We start from the raw sequence: 12,520 nt of genomic DNA, 5'->3' as shown, positions 1-12,520 counted from the left end.
TCTTCACGGCTTGATCACCTGCTCAAGGCCTCACCTCCGCACAAGGTTACCCTGAGGTTGAGGATTTCAAATTATGACTTTTGGGCACTGATACATGTTGAGTTTAGACCACCATCATTCTGCAGCCTTTAACTGTTTGTTTGCCACCATACTCATTTTTCCACCCTTTCTGCTATGATTTCAAATAAATTCAGACTTGCTTTCATTTATTTCTCCCATAGTACTATTAATTTGCTATTTTTCTTTCAGTTTGCTTGTTTTACTTTAATTAAGTGAGTTTCCTTTAAAAGAAAACTTTCTAAAGTCAGCACTGTAAATGGAAAAACCAATTCTGTTTGGCCCAAATAGACTTATAGCTAAATATATGTACATAATCTATGAAAATAAATCACAGTTTCCTGTGTTATTAACTTCAAATTTAATATCTACCTTTGAGTAACAAGGGGAAATGAGGTGCCAGTGCTGCAGTGTAGCAGGTAAAGCCACTGACTACAGTGCCAATATGGGCACCAGTTTGAGTCTTGGCTTCTCCACTTCCAATCCAGCTCCCTGCTAATACACCTGGAAAAGCAGCAGAAGGTGGCCCAAATGCTTGGGCTCCTGCAGCCATGTGAGAGACCCGGAAGAAGCTCCTGGCTCCTAGCTTCAGCCTGGCTCTGCCCTGGCCATTGTGGCCATCTGGGGAGTAAACCAGCAATAGGAGACCTCTCTCTGCCACTGCCTCTGCCTCTGCCTCTCCGTAATTCTGCCTCTCAATTAAATATATAAATCTTTTTTTTTTTAAAGGTATGGAGGAGAATGAGTGAGTATCATGGAAATGTGGAGAATTGTACAAGCACCAAACTGAGATTTTCTTTTCTGTGATATAATCAAAAGTATAGAAATAACCCAATTAAAGTATTTTTTTTTTTACTCTGGGTGGGTTTTTGTTTTTTAGATTTATGTTTTTATTTAAAAGGCAGAGTTACAGAGTAGGAGAGGCAGAGAGAGACGCCTTGCATCTGTTGGTTCACTCCCCCAAATGGCCTCAACGGCCATGGCTATGCCAGGGCTAAGCCAAGAGCCTGGAGCTTCTTCCAGGTCTCCCATGTGGGTGGCAGGGTCCCAAAGACTTGGACCATCCTCTACTTCTTTCCCCAGGCAGTAGCAGGGACCTGATGGGAAGTGGATCAGCCAGGACTCAAACCAGCGCCCATATGGGATACCGTCACTGCAGGCAGCGACTTTACCTGCTACACCACCGTGCCAGCCCCTACTCTGCATCTTAGTGAACTGAATGAGTCAAATCACAAGTGCTATTTTGGGGCCATACCTGCCCTTTGCTGTCGTCTCTGCTTAATGGCAGTTTCTATTTTGTGGGCAGGACAGTATTGTGTTACAGTGGCGAAGTGTCTCACAATGCAGTTACACCCTTCTGTTCTGCATCCACACTCTGCCTTGACTCTAAATAGGTTATGTCATAGGGTGTGCAGTTGCAGGGACCCTGGCGCTATGTTAGTGCCCTTCAGTCTGTGACTTTTGTTCAGGCTTTGAAACAGCCTGGCCAGGTGGGCACTGTAGTGGAAACTGAGGCACAGAGAAAGCAGGTAGTCTGCTTAGGTCTCACTGCCATTGAGGGGACAGACCGGAACTCCCGCGTCTCTTCACCTGCTGCTCGTCCGGTGTCCTGTGTCCTGTGTCCTGTGGTGACCGCCTTGAGAGCAGTCAGTTTCTGGTGACCGGTAGCCACCAGAAAATTGGGAACAGGAGAGCTGGGGCAGTTCCCTCTTCCACAGTTTTATATGTAAACAAAAACATAAGCTGTTTTGGGAGAGGTGTGTGTGCATGTAGCATGCTGTGTGCTCTGTTGAGAAATGCTATGAAATGAAAAATGAGATTAATGTTTCAGATTGTACAGTTCCCTAATTATGCTTTTAATTATTCATATAAAACAAGTAAAATGACCCCTGACAGAGACATAAATGATTTAGGTAAAATCAAATATTTATAAGAGGATGCTGAGTCCCTGGGTGTATTGCAACAGATGCTTTGCCTTCGTCCTTTGGATGCAAAATGTTAGGTAGAGAACTTATAACAGGCTGAGAATCATCACCAGTAGTTAAGACCCCACTGAGCTAGTGCTTCGAAATCGTGACATTAGATCTAAAGGTATATGCTGGTAGAATATATTTTTATATATAAATTTTATATTATATATAGGGTAGATGCCAAATGCAGGAGTCATGCTTCTTTGATAAGAAAACTTAGGCACTGGGGGCTGGCACCATGGCTCAGTGGGTTAAGAGCCCTGGATTGAAGCGCCTGCATCCCATATGGGCGCCAGTTCTAGTCCCGGCTGCTCCTCTGCTGATCCAGCTCTCTGCTGTGGCCTGGGAAAGCAACAGAGGATGGGATATATATAATATATAATAATTTATATTTATATTATTATATATAAGTATATATAATAATTATATAATCATATAACTTTTTATATAATATATAATTATGTAATTTATATAGAAATTATTATATATAAATTATATTTTATATGTAAATTATATATGTAATTATATCTACTATTTTAGATATTTTTCCTTCTAAGACATATTGGAGGGGGGTCCCCAAAATGCCCGTCTCCCTGCCTGCTTGCACATTTGAAAATGATTGGAAGAAATAAAAAGGAAAGTAAAATTCCATGATACATGAAAATATTATCCAATTCAAATTTCCGTGATTAAATGTAATTTGACAGAAACATAGCTCCTCATTCCTCATTCATTTGCCTTTTGTCTTTGGCTGCTCCTGTGCCATAAAGACAAGATCAAGTAGTTGCACCACAAGGTCTACAAAGCCTGAAATATTTACTGACTGGCCCTCAGCATGGGATAAGTTTGGCAGCGTCTGTTCTACAACACAGAATAAAGGTAGAATATCACTGTAGCGTGTTTAATTGGCACAAGAACACTTGCTTTTACTTCTTTTTATCCTTTAATATGCCATCCTGCTAATTGAACATTCACTGTATATTTTTCAGAAGTTGGAGAAAAACTACGTTTTGAATGCGATAAAAAGGGATTTATATGAGCAGAGTTCCTTCACTTGCTTTTAATGCTTCTTTTATAGAGAGAAGTACTGAAACTAATTGCACTGTTTTAGAAATGGGTCATTAGTCTAGTCCCTGTCTTTTATGGAGACCTAATTTTCATGCAGGATTTCTCTCTAAAGCTTTAACTGGGATTTCTTTAGGGAAAGGAGAGGAGGATGACACGAGAGCTTTCCCATGGCTTACATAAGCTCAGCTTTTGATCATAACCCATTCAGTGTATTCGTTGGCATCTTATACGTATATAGCAATGAACAAGTATTTGTTGAATGAATGAATGGATCCATTTTAGAATAAAAAGAGGACTGTATCTCTTGTAGAATAGAAACCATTTTTATGTATTCTATAATTTCTTGGAAAAGAAATTTTTCCTGTTAATATATATCCAAGGTTTTTTTTTTATTTCTCTTTCTGATGTTTCAAGGAAGAGAGGTATATTTTTGAAATTTAGAGTTTAAATTGGTTGAAGTTTCTTATGGACGCTTCCATGTGTTTTTTGGGGTGGACTAAGGGACATTTTCTGATGATGGGAATTAAAAGAAGCGATCAAGGGAATCCAGTATTTGAGAGACTCAGTGAGTAAATTTTGCACTGCAGTTGGCTGAGTAGCATTATCTATTATGAAGCCTATAGTCCCAAGTCCCAGCTGTCTTTCCACTGTTGTTGCCCCTAAAATTGGAAGAATACACAAGTTTTTGTTTGCTGAAGTCTAAGTTTTCTTTTTTTTTTTTTTTGAGATTTATTTTATTTATTTGAAAGAGGTGCAGAGAGAGAGAGAGAGAAAGAGAGAGAGAGAGAAGTCTTCCTCCCGCTGGTTCATTTCCCAGATGGCCGCAACAGCTGGAGCTGTGCTGATCCAAAGCTGGGAGCCAGGAGCTTCTTCCAGGTCTCCCAAGCAGGTGCAGGGGCCCAAGTACTTGGGCCATCTTCTGTTGCTTTCCAAGACCACAGCAGAGAGCTGGATCAGCAGAGGAGCAGCCGGGACTAGAACTGGCGCCCGTATGGGATGCAGGCACTTCAGACCAGGGTTCTTAACCCACTGAGCCATGGCGCCGGCCCCCAATGACTAAGTTCTCTTATCAAAGTGTGACTCCTGCATTTGACATCTGCTTCCCATCTCATGCCACACCTTGAGTATTGGGGTAGCCGCAGGTATCAGTGCTGAAGAAGACAAACCTTACTGCTGTTTTTATCCAGTAGACTTGGCAGCACGGATTCATCATGATTCATGATGCACTGTGTCACTGGCTTCACAGTCTACAGTCTTTTTTTTTTTTTTTTTTTTTGGTGTCTTGAGTAGTTATGAGATTCTGAGGTCCTTCTGTGAGCACGGTCACAATGCAGAGCCAATTGGTGATCGAAGAGCATTCTGTACCTAGACTGTTGTCATTTATTCAGATAGTGCCTTGGACTTGTTTTTTAACATGTATATAAGGAAGCAATTCACACCATGGTCATCCTGAACTTTACCAGAAGCCACAAGAGAAATCTTTAGTTTGGTTCTGAGACTCACTTTGTTTCTCCCCTTCTCTCTCTGTGTTACAGTCGCCATTCTTCTGAAAGATGACTATTTTGTCAGTGGTGCTGGTCTACCTGGCAGATTCAAAGCCGAGAAGGTGGAATTTCACTGGGGCCACAGCAATGGCTCAGCCGGCTCCGAACACAGCATCAACGGCCGGAGGTTCCCCGTGGAGGTGAGAGACACACAGGATCTCAATGTGGAACTGTGCTTCAGGTCTTAGCATTCGTGGGAGGCTATGTCCTTACCCTAAGGCATTTTGCAAATCAAACTTACATGCTACCTAATTCTATCTCTTTGGAAATCTTTTGTTGATAAGCCAGCAGATGAGTTTCTGATCCTTGTTTAGTGGGAAAAATCATGGGGAAGTCACAGGTGTTGCGGTTTAAGTGGACGCAGCCCTGGTCAGTGATGTTCAGTGTTGGCTGTGACACAGCTTCTTTTCATTGCCTGTTTTCTGAAGGTGACATTTTGTGTGCAACTTGGGTGACTTCATTGTCACCCTTTACAAAACAGAAAAGTTGCTGACCCATAAAGAGGAGTTCCAGAACTTTCTTTCTGCATTGAAGCTACTTGACGATGTCTTTCTGCTCTATGTTGAGAGAGAGAGGCTGTGCCCATGGTGGTCTGAGTCTCTGTGGACTGTGCAGGGATCCGTGGTGACATTTGGCATCCATCTGCAGACAGTTGGTGTCAGTCTTCTCACAGATCCGTGCTGCCTGACACATGTAGTCTGGGCTGTGCCAGCTCATGGGCTGGTGTATATCTGCTGTGAAGAGGGGTGGGGGAGAGAGTGGGCCTCCAGCTCTGTTATTGATGGCTCCACTACTGATCTCAGTTTTTCTTTTATTCATGGTGAGTGTGTGAATATTATTTTGTTGTGAAGAACCTGCTTGTTCTTTGGTTTCCCTGGCGGTTAGCCTCGCACGTTTGTGGAAGAGCTGGGTGGGTATGGTCCTAGCCTGTGGCTATGCTCACACATAGAGTGACTTGGAACCCGTAGTATATTGAGATCAAAAGGCTGAGGGGCCAAGGAAAGTTTTCAGCTCTTAGTGTTTTATGCCTTCTTTTAAGTCGGGCCCTGCTTTGATTATTTGATGAGTGCTTGAGACCCCCCCCTTACAAAGAAAATAAATATGTACACAAAAATGTACATGTAATTTATAGGATTTCATCCTTCTCCCCAGCTCTTCAAGCCCCTTTGTGGACTCACTTGGTATCCTTTATGTTCAGGTAAACAAACCCGGATGCGATGAGAAATTCACAGCATTTCTTTGTTTATAGATGCTCATATTGGTATATAGATTTGTTTCTTACCTTCTGCCCCTGGAGAAACCAGAGATAGCTACTTGGAGAAAAATGCTTCATTTTTGTTTCTTGTTTAGCTGATAAATTCTTGGTACTAGAATTCTCCCTGCACTAGGGCTCTTCTGTCTGTGGGACTTCCTGTCCCAGTCACACTAATTATGTGTCTCATGAGTAGGGTTTCCACTTAATGGGCTCTCCTCCACGCTGTAAATGGAATGAATCATTTCTTAGAAGTCTCAGCTTTATTTGTACTTGGGAAACTTGATTCCTAGAAGCAAAACAGCGTCATGTTTCTCAGTATGTGATCTCCCTTCTGGCCTTGCTGACCGCAGTGTGAGTCCAGGGGGTACTTTGTGGCCAGCTTTGCTCTGATGCCTCTTTGTCTTAGAACTGGGTTGCCATTTGTTCACTTAATGTAGTTCTGGACAAAAGGCCTGTGCATTAAACTTGAAAACTTAATCTGGCAGCTACCTTGGCAAAGAAGACCTCTGGCGCTAGGAAGTGGGAACTTTAGCCTAGTTCTTAATCACATCCCCTGATGCCAAGACAGCCCATCCCTTCCTTCTACTTGATTCTGGAAAGAAATGGGTAAAGTGGGTGTGTGTGCTTTTGAAACCTTCTGACTTTGAATGAATATGTCAGTTCTCCTTTACTCAAAGAGAGCCGTTGAATTCGGAAGCTAATTAGAAATGGCAGCTATAATGCCCAGGTTTATTGTTTGACCAAATTGTTGGGATTTTTTTCAAGTCATGTCAGATGGGACGGCAGACTATATTAATTGGATTCCTCATTGGAGTCCATCTGGTTCATAGCTTGCTTTTTAAAAAATGTGGTAAACTTGTGAAGTTACTCAGTAGTATATTGAGAAGAAGGTGAATTTCAGAGATTAATGGTAACTAACTACATCACATTTAACTTTTAAATGTGCACAGGAAAGTGTCTCTCTTTCGCCCCAAACATGTCTATAATATTTTGTGTTAAATTCTTTACTTAAGCTCTTTAGAAACACCAGCTCTTTCTGAGACTGTGATACTATTTGACCATCTCAGGCTTAGTTTATTTCTTTTCATATAACTACATTGCTTTCCCAGAAGCTAGAAGGAAAGTCAGAAAATTTTAATGTGTCTAATTTATCAGCCCTGGGGACATTACGTAATTGTCTTGCATGCATTGTGGTTCAGCACCATAGAAAGGCTTTGGTGAAGATTGTCCTGGGGGTGGTGGAATGCAATAGTACTTCTCTGCTGAAGACTGTGTTTCTCTATGGGCGTTAGGGAACGGCTGGAGACCTTTTTGGTGCATTATTGGCAGTAGTCTGTGCTAGTTTCTAGTGAGCAGAGATCAGGGAGGCCCGTAAGCATCACCATATATAGGACAGTTCCCCCTAAAGGAATTAACTGGATCCAAAATGTCGCTGTTGGTAAGAGTGTGGAGTAGAGACAGCAATGCAGTTAGTGCAGTAAGCAAGCCTTCCTTAACTGATTCGGCATCATTTAAAATAGGCTTGAATAATGAGGACTTGTTTCTGGAGAAGTCATTCCATCCTCTTGTGGTTTTTAGAGAGGAAATGTACCTTGCCTCATGCGTAACAGCATGGCTGATCCTGGCTCCTTTAGATTCTACTGGAGATGTAGTCATGACCTTGGGAATTTCACCAGCTCCCTCACTGCTCCTGCTATGTGGGCTGAATTTTAATCATATGCCCCCACAAGAAGCTGGATCTGCTCCCTGAGGGCAAATTATAAGAAACCCAACTTTGCACATTTTGCTGCCTCCCAGGGATTCTTGGAGGTTACCTACCTCTTTGTAGCCATCCAAAAATTAGACCCCTCGACATTTTCCTGGCTGAAATCCTGAACTTAACCTTGTAGTTCCTACAGGGAAAAACAAAAATGTCCTTGAGAAAACTAAAGAAAACAAAAGCCCTTCAATATCCAGCATTCTTTACAGCTCAATTAAAGTAGGGAAAGAAAATTGGAGGTGGATTACAATGCCTTGTCCAGCAGAATGGAACCGGTTTTGGGTCCTCTGTTGTCATCTTACCTATTATCCAGCTTTATTTCTTGCTGTCTTGAGTGTCTTCTGTTGTATAGGTACTGGGACATAGAAACCAGAAAGGCATGATCGCAGCTCTCTCTCAAGGCCTTACGTTCTAGTGGTGACACAGAAATTGTACAAGTAGTCACATAAGTAGTTGTGTAATTTTAGTTGTGATATAGTCTCTGAAGCAGATGGGGACTTTTTGCCTGGAGACAGTAGTATTTACAAATATGGAAGAAATGAATTGGAGTTCAACAGGGATAGGCAAAGCCCTGAGACAGGTGATATTTGTTTAGTTTAAGGAATAAGGAGAGGTCAGTGGGGGCTTTGTAGGGAGGATAAGACACTGGGCCCCACCCCAGTGCTCCACTTGCTAATCCCCAAAACCTATGACTATGTTGTTTAACATGTCAAAGGGGCCTTTGCAAATGCTGTTGGGTATCTTTAAAGGGAAAAAGATCACAATATATTATGATTACTGCTATGGAGTCAGAACTCCTCATTCCAGTTCTTCCAAGGCTTCTGGGCTTTCTGCTGTCTGTTCCACTATAGTTTTTAATAATGGCGTCTACATTATCCTGAATCCCCCCCCCCCCTTCTCTGTTGTAGCAGTTAGTAACTTAAAGAAAAGTTCGCATCACAGTAACAGGCATTGGATCATGCATGCTTCCTCGAATAACTCAAGTTGGAGTTAATTTGAAGAGAAACCTCCAGATGAAACCTCTGAGAGCTCTATTATAGTAGAGGTTCATTGCGTGCTTATTGTCTGCGGTAATTAAAATCTTATTTATTACAATGAGAGATCACAGAAGTTGTTGACTCAAACTTATTGGTGCTTTATGAGTTGAAGTCTTCAGTAAGCATAAATGATCCAAATTGATTGTGTGTGCCCTTTGCAGTGAAACTCACAGCTGGTTCATTTCAGCTCTGTTTAGAGCACCTTAGCAAGTGAATAGGAGCAAAGACATTTTTCCTCATACAGAACCGTGTACACATTACCATATGGTGCAGGTCTACAATCCCTTATCTGAAACCATTGAGGACAGATGTTTTAGAATTCAGAATCTTTTCTTGAAAGGTATTATAGTACATGTGCCATATTTATTACAGAAGGCACACCATAAGTGCATTAATATTTCTGTAGCAAGTGGATGAATAGTCACACTTAGTGGAAATAGCAATGCTCTAAGGAGCCTCACAGCTCTTCACCTCAGATTGTTCCCCTCAAATTCTTTTTTTTTTCAGTAAAATAAGAATGTATCATTTGGTTTTGGAAAGCTGGCCAAGACTTTTGTGTGTATCTTGGTTTCATCTCAGAGCATGTTGAGTTAATTGTCTAACCGAAGGGCGTGATACATTTTACTTCTCTTTTCTTGTCAATATCTTGATCAAAGTTAAGAGTTGTCCAGAGAGACAGATGATGCTTCATTATATGATTGATTCCTATTTTATTTGTTTTAAGATTTATTTGTTTATTTAAAACAGTTACAGAGGGAGAGGGAGAAAACAGAGAGTGAGAGAGATCCTTCATTTGCTGGCTCACTCACCAAATGACCTAAATGACCAAGGCTGGGCCAGGGCAAAGCCAGGCGCCAGGAGCTTCTTCCAGGTCTCCCATATGGGTGCAGGGGACCAAGCAATTGGGCCCTCCTCTGCTGCTTTCTCTGGCACATTATTAGCAGGGAGACCTGCACCTTGAAGAAGCTCCTGGCTCCTGGCTTTGGCCTGGCCCAGCCCCAGCTGTGTGGCCATTTGAGGAGTGAACCAGCAGATAGAAGATCTTCCTCTCTCTCTCTCCCTGTTGCTATCTCTTTCTGTAACTCTTTCAAATAAATAAATCTTAAAAAAAAAAAAAAAAGAGCTTTCATCCATGGGCTTGTGCCCAAATGCCCACAACAGGGTGGGATGAGTGGTAAAGCCAGGAACCTGGAACTTAGTCTGGGTCTCCCACATGGGTTGCAGGGACCCAACTACTTGAGCCATCACTTATTGCTTCTCAAGGTAAACCTCAGTAGACCGCTGGAGGGAGGAGTCTCAGGTTGGTATTGAACCTAGGTTCTCTGATGTAGGTGTCTTGGGCTCCAGGCCATACATACATCTATCACTTGAAGATACACTGGCACAATAAGGACTTGGAAAGTTGTTCTGCTACAGAAATCTGTTTACCTTTCTTTAACACAGTGTTGTTCCACATTTAACATGCCACTGGCACTCTCCTTTTATCATGTAACATTTGATACTGTCACTGTTTTGACGATAGCAGTTTTAACTTTCTCCTCTCTCCTTTAATGCATATTGAGTGGGGTTCCACTCAAAGAAGTGTTTTCAGAGGATACCACTAGTGATTTGGAAAATTATAAAAGATACCTTGGCTTATTAAAAAAAATAATTGTTTTAGCATCTTGAGAGACTCTTTTACTTTGTCATTAGAGGAAGAGGGAGATATTTTCTATTGAGACAACATTGCAGGAGCTTATATGTAGCCTAAAATGAAAGAGACCCATGTTCCTGATAGGAGTACTTGGATTTGATTTTTGGCTGTAGCTCCCAACTCTGGCTTCCTACTAAGGCGGGGATCTAGCATTGATAGGTTAACCAACCGGGTTGCTGCTATCCATATGGAAGAACTGGGTTGTATTTGGCTCCCAGTTGTGGCCCCAGCCCAGCTGTGGCATTTGCAGGTACCCGGGGAGTGACTCAGTGAATTGGAGCTGCTGCTGCTCTATCAGTCTGTGTCTCTTCAATGTCAAATAAAATTAAATTTTAGAAAATGATACAGAACTTGTGCAGCATCACAGTTTTTCTTTCCCCGAGCCGTGGACTTTATAGAAATTCCTAGAATTAGTTCAGGTTATCTAAAAAAAATTAGAGTTCTGTTTTTGGCGGGGCTTAAGATATTGCCTGTTTGCCCAGCCTGAAGCTTTGGGGATGTTAAAGAGGTCCCTCTGTGGGTATCTGGTTTTTACTGTTCTGGGGGTCAGCCAGTCATGGTTTGCTCCGTCATGGCTTCCAACCAATGGCAAAGGAATTGATTGAAATGTAGTTGGGTGCCTTGATTGAAATAAAGATTCCATTTTAGAACAGTGTTTCATCCTTTACTAGTGAAATATTTATTTTCCATCTGGCCAATCTTTTATGTGCATGTCCTGTGTTAATTAAGAGGAGCATGTGAGGAGGCTGCTACTTTGAGTCTGTTCAATGGAGAAATTAATGGCCGGCTGTACAAAGCCAGAGAGCAGGATTTGGGAGGTAAAGGCAGCTTCAATCCCTGGAGTTTAAATCTCTGTGATATCTGACAGTCATCCTCAGAAGTGAACTTGGCTTGCGACTGTTTGATGCTATGTCATTGACATGTGGCATACTGATGGCTGATTTAATTGTACTGAGAATTACCATCAAGGAGATGCCACACTCTGAGAAGAAACTTGGTTCAATTGGAGATGAAAGAGAGGGCTTGGGCTGGGGGCCGAAGGTGGTGCTGGCAGACATCATTTAGTAAACAATCGGTATCAGGCGCTTTCCGGATGTTTCCTTACTTGCTTTGCACAGCATCCTTATGAGAGACGTGCTCTTACCCAACCATCCTAAAATGGAGTAACTGAGCTTATGTCATTGGTAACTGGCTTGGCCCATGCTGGCTATTAGTGTGCTGGCACCTGGGCTCCATTGTCTCCAAGTCTTCACCATATTCTTTCTACTTGATAAAAATTTTTTTTTTTGTCATTGCTCTAGTTTCTTTCTTTCTTCCTTTTTTTTAATCGTTTAAAGTTTCCTCATTTTACTTACTGGAAAGGCAGGTAGAGAGACATTTTCCATCTGCTGGTCCACTCCCCAGAGTCCCTCAACACCAGGACTGGGCCAGACCAAAGCCAGGAATTTAATATGGGTCTCTCAAGTGGGTGGCATGGACCCAAGTACTTCAGTCTTATACTTGAGTACCCAAGTACTCGTTGTCTGCTGCCTCCTATGATGCACTTTAGACTGTTTTTTTTTTAAATCCACTCATGCAGTTGAAAAAATTTTATTAGAATTTTACCACTATGTATTATATAAGAGAAAAGAAAAAATATCAAAGGGTTTCAAATGTTTTAAGATGGCTGGACCTGTATTAAAAATGTGAGAGTTCTCCAGAATGGTCATGTTGGGCAGGTATTTGATAACAGCAGTTAAAATGCCCTTGGGGTGCACACATTCCTTATCAGAGTACCAGGGTTCCATTCCCAGCTCTGGCTCCTGATTCACTTCCTGCTAATGGAGAATCCTGGGAGACAGCAGGTGATAGATAATCCAAGTGCTCAAGTACTTGGATTCCTGCCATCCATATAGGAGACATGGATTGAGTTCCCAACTTCTGACTTCGGCATGGTCATCTCCAACCATTTTGGGCATATGAGGAGTTAACCAGCAAAGGGGAATATCTCTCTATCTCTCTCTCTCTCTCTCCACTCTCCCCTCTCCTCTCTCCTCTCTCTCTGTCCTCTCTCTCTCTCTCTTTCCCTCGAAATAAATAGGTGTTTAGAAAGTTCACGGGGCATTCATATTATCAGAAAACTAGGTATGGATTTTAA

General features: G+C 42.0%; 1 protein-coding gene across 5 annotated transcripts in view; it reads left to right on the top strand.

The window, feature by feature from the left end:
- PTPRG (protein tyrosine phosphatase receptor type G) overlaps window positions 1-12,520 on the top strand; it is a 778,020-nt gene that overhangs the window by 465,295 nt on the left and 300,205 nt on the right. For all 5 annotated transcript variants that reach the window (XM_051852247.3, XM_008260863.5, XM_008260864.5 and 2 more), the window contains exon 4: window positions 4,631-4,779. In XM_051852247.3, the coding sequence (XP_051708207.1) occupies window positions 4,631-4,779 (149 nt within the window). The remainder of the gene's footprint in view (window positions 1-4,630; window positions 4,780-12,520) is intronic.

The sequence above is a fragment of the Oryctolagus cuniculus genome, chromosome 10 (genome assembly GCF_051225735.1).
Source record: "Oryctolagus cuniculus isolate XC-2025 breed Fujian yellow rabbit chromosome 10, ASM5122573v1, whole genome shotgun sequence".
NCBI classification, from domain to species: Eukaryota; Metazoa; Chordata; class Mammalia; order Lagomorpha; family Leporidae; genus Oryctolagus; species Oryctolagus cuniculus.
This window is presented reverse-complemented; position numbering and strand designations above follow the sequence as displayed.